This window comes from Coenobita brevimanus, chromosome 24, assembly GCF_032717465.1.
Source record: "Coenobita brevimanus isolate Jiangsu-jjx chromosome 24, ASM3271746v2, whole genome shotgun sequence".
Lineage (NCBI taxonomy): Eukaryota > Metazoa > Arthropoda > Malacostraca > Decapoda > Coenobitidae > Coenobita > Coenobita brevimanus.
This window is the reverse complement of record NC_136977.1, coordinates 10,707,983-10,710,437: the sequence shown is the minus strand read 5'-3', so window position 1 is coordinate 10,710,437 and position 2,455 is coordinate 10,707,983. Positions and strand designations below refer to the sequence as shown.

General features: G+C 41.4%; 1 protein-coding gene across 1 annotated transcript; it reads right to left on the bottom strand.

Moving 5' to 3' along the window:
* Positions 1-629: 629 nt before the first annotated feature.
* On the bottom strand, positions 630-2,161 carry LOC145393428 (uncharacterized). Its single transcript, XM_080267524.1, has one exon. The coding sequence runs from the start codon at positions 2,138-2,140 to the stop codon at positions 1,244-1,246; it is 897 nt and encodes a 298-aa protein (XP_080123650.1). The 5' UTR covers positions 2,141-2,161; the 3' UTR covers positions 630-1,243.
* Between the last annotated feature and the right edge of the window lie 294 nt (positions 2,162-2,455).

Here is a 2,455-nt window from a genome sequence, read left to right as displayed (position 1 = left end):
AACCAATTAATTTAGATTATAAGGAAAGTAATTATGCACGTGAAAAGATGAGTGTTAGGTACAGGAACTGAGGGTGTGAAGTGAAACTGTGGGGGAGCTGCAATGTGCGTTTAACCTCATCAGGACAATAACGTTTTTTGTTTTATTCTAACCGCCGCTCGTAGTAATGGGGTTGAAAACATCCTCCAGTACCACGATCAGTATGGTGACCATTTCATTATTTGGTACCACGGTGCAACCCTTTTCATCTAATGTGAGACCTTACGCAGTGAAGATCTATGAAGGAGGAATAACTGACTTGTGACGGTATGAAAAGGACTGATTTGATGGAGAGTGTAAAATGTAGAGGAAGCTTGAAAATGCAAGAATGATTATCAAGGGGCATGGATCAGGGCCGATGGAAACAAGGTTGGTCAACGATGTACAGTGGAGCTGCAGCGGGTATTACCTTTATGTCGTCTCGACACTGGATGAGGACCAGAGCAGATGTATTGGAATCTGGCGTCATTAATTCGGAACCCCAGAAGTATAAAGGAATTACTGATCATGACAGTTCAGTGCTTGTGTTTTACCAAAAAATCGTCTGTATTTTTAGATTCTCAAGAGAAAGGTTAATAAAACGTCAGAAAGAACTTTTAGGTTGTTATAAAAATATTCATGTATATAAAATTAGGAAACGAATAAAGCAGCAAAGCTTTAACCGAACAAAGTAGCTTCCATGGGTATTTATTGCCGAAGCTTCCTAATGTAGTAATGAAGCTCATTTGTCACAAAGTTTGCGTACAAGCAGATAAGAAATGTCCATAAAATCTTAAAAGCTCAATAATCTGAATATTGTAATACCTTCTGTACGATTTACACGCATGTCTACCTTTGACATGCGGTTAAGAAACATTGAAACGTTATTATCTGTGTTGTTTTATGATTGACACGAACCTTACATAATAACCACATAAGTAGGATAATCAGTTAGCTACAGAGAGGCATAACTTACTCTTCCTATTTGAATGTTACATTTCTTAACAAATACATATGTAGGTATATCGTGGTTCAGTGTACTACACAGCCATTACACGAGCAAACATTACACTCAGGCAGAGCTAGTGAATGATGCTTTTAAGCTGTCTTGCAAGGCTCTGGCAGCTCTGATATGCAAGTTCACTTGAAGTGTAAACGTTGTTTCAGAGGTTATTGTTCCGCTATCTTCCAAGCTGAGTAGCCTACCTGATCCATCTTTGCAACGTTACCTGACGGCCATATCTCTTCTTTCTTGCCTAAGTTTCTCAAAGTATCTAAGTGAGTCTCTGCTCTGTTTATTGTGCCTGCAGTAAGGACAGCTGAAGTGCCTGATGCTATAGATCATCGGCCCTTGCGATGCCGTGCCCACAAATACTGGTTCCACGCCTCTCTTCTCACCCTTTAGGTGGATTTTGATATGTATGTACAATAGGTGGAAGTAAATGAACTGTAGACCCAACCAAGGTTTGCATATCTTGAGCATGCAAAGCATGATCCTTATCAGCCACATCACGCCAGATGGAACGAATTTGGCAAAATCCCCAAAAAGTGTCTGAAGGTGAGGCCAGAAGATACACTCGTTTCGTAGTGCCTGCCACTCCATTGCTGTGTCTTCGTATACCTGTGGTCCTCTGCAGAACTCGCGCCAGATGCTAATAGTTACCTCGTTGGTGTTCCTCGTTGATCTGACCTCTGTTTGGGGAAGGGGAATCCGGAACGGCACTTTAGTGATTTCCTTTGATACAGCAAGAGGATACATCGAACCATGAATAAAGTGAGGAGGAGCTTTTCTGCTTTGGTATGTTGTAAAATCTGTTGTTGCCAGCAAACTCCGGTGCATATAAAGTGTTCTTCTGTTAAGGGAGTACTGGAGAAACTCCATATATGGGCTTCCTTGGCTGTGATTTAAAAAGGCCATCTCTGTCCAAGAGTCTCCATCGTCTCTGGGAGCACTTCTGAGAACAACCACCTTTTTGCCAATCTCCTCCCCTGATTCCTTATCCATCGAACTCTCGTGGAATTTAGAGATGTTGACGGCCGTGATGTACTGTGCTGTTAGTTCCTCATTTGCTGAGATGAGTTTTGCATCTGTCCCAAGAAGTGGATATCCTTCGTCATCCATGCTGGCTCAGTCCTCCCTTGGCACCTGACCTGATGGACAGAAAGTAAGGTGATTAGTGTGTGAATACAGGATAAGAAGGGAATGTGAATGGAAAGAAAAGCCTATAGGTGATTGGACGGGCTGTTATTTGCATGAACCATTTCACTACGATAATTTATTGTATTATTTCTGGACCAGTTTATTTAGCTAAAGAGAAATTTTTCGACTCGGATGAGTTAGATACAGCGCGTATTAGTCCCTTCACTACTGTATAAAAATGGCTCTGCTTAGCTGAATAAGATCGTCTGAAGGTAACAGAAATGAACTGATAACATG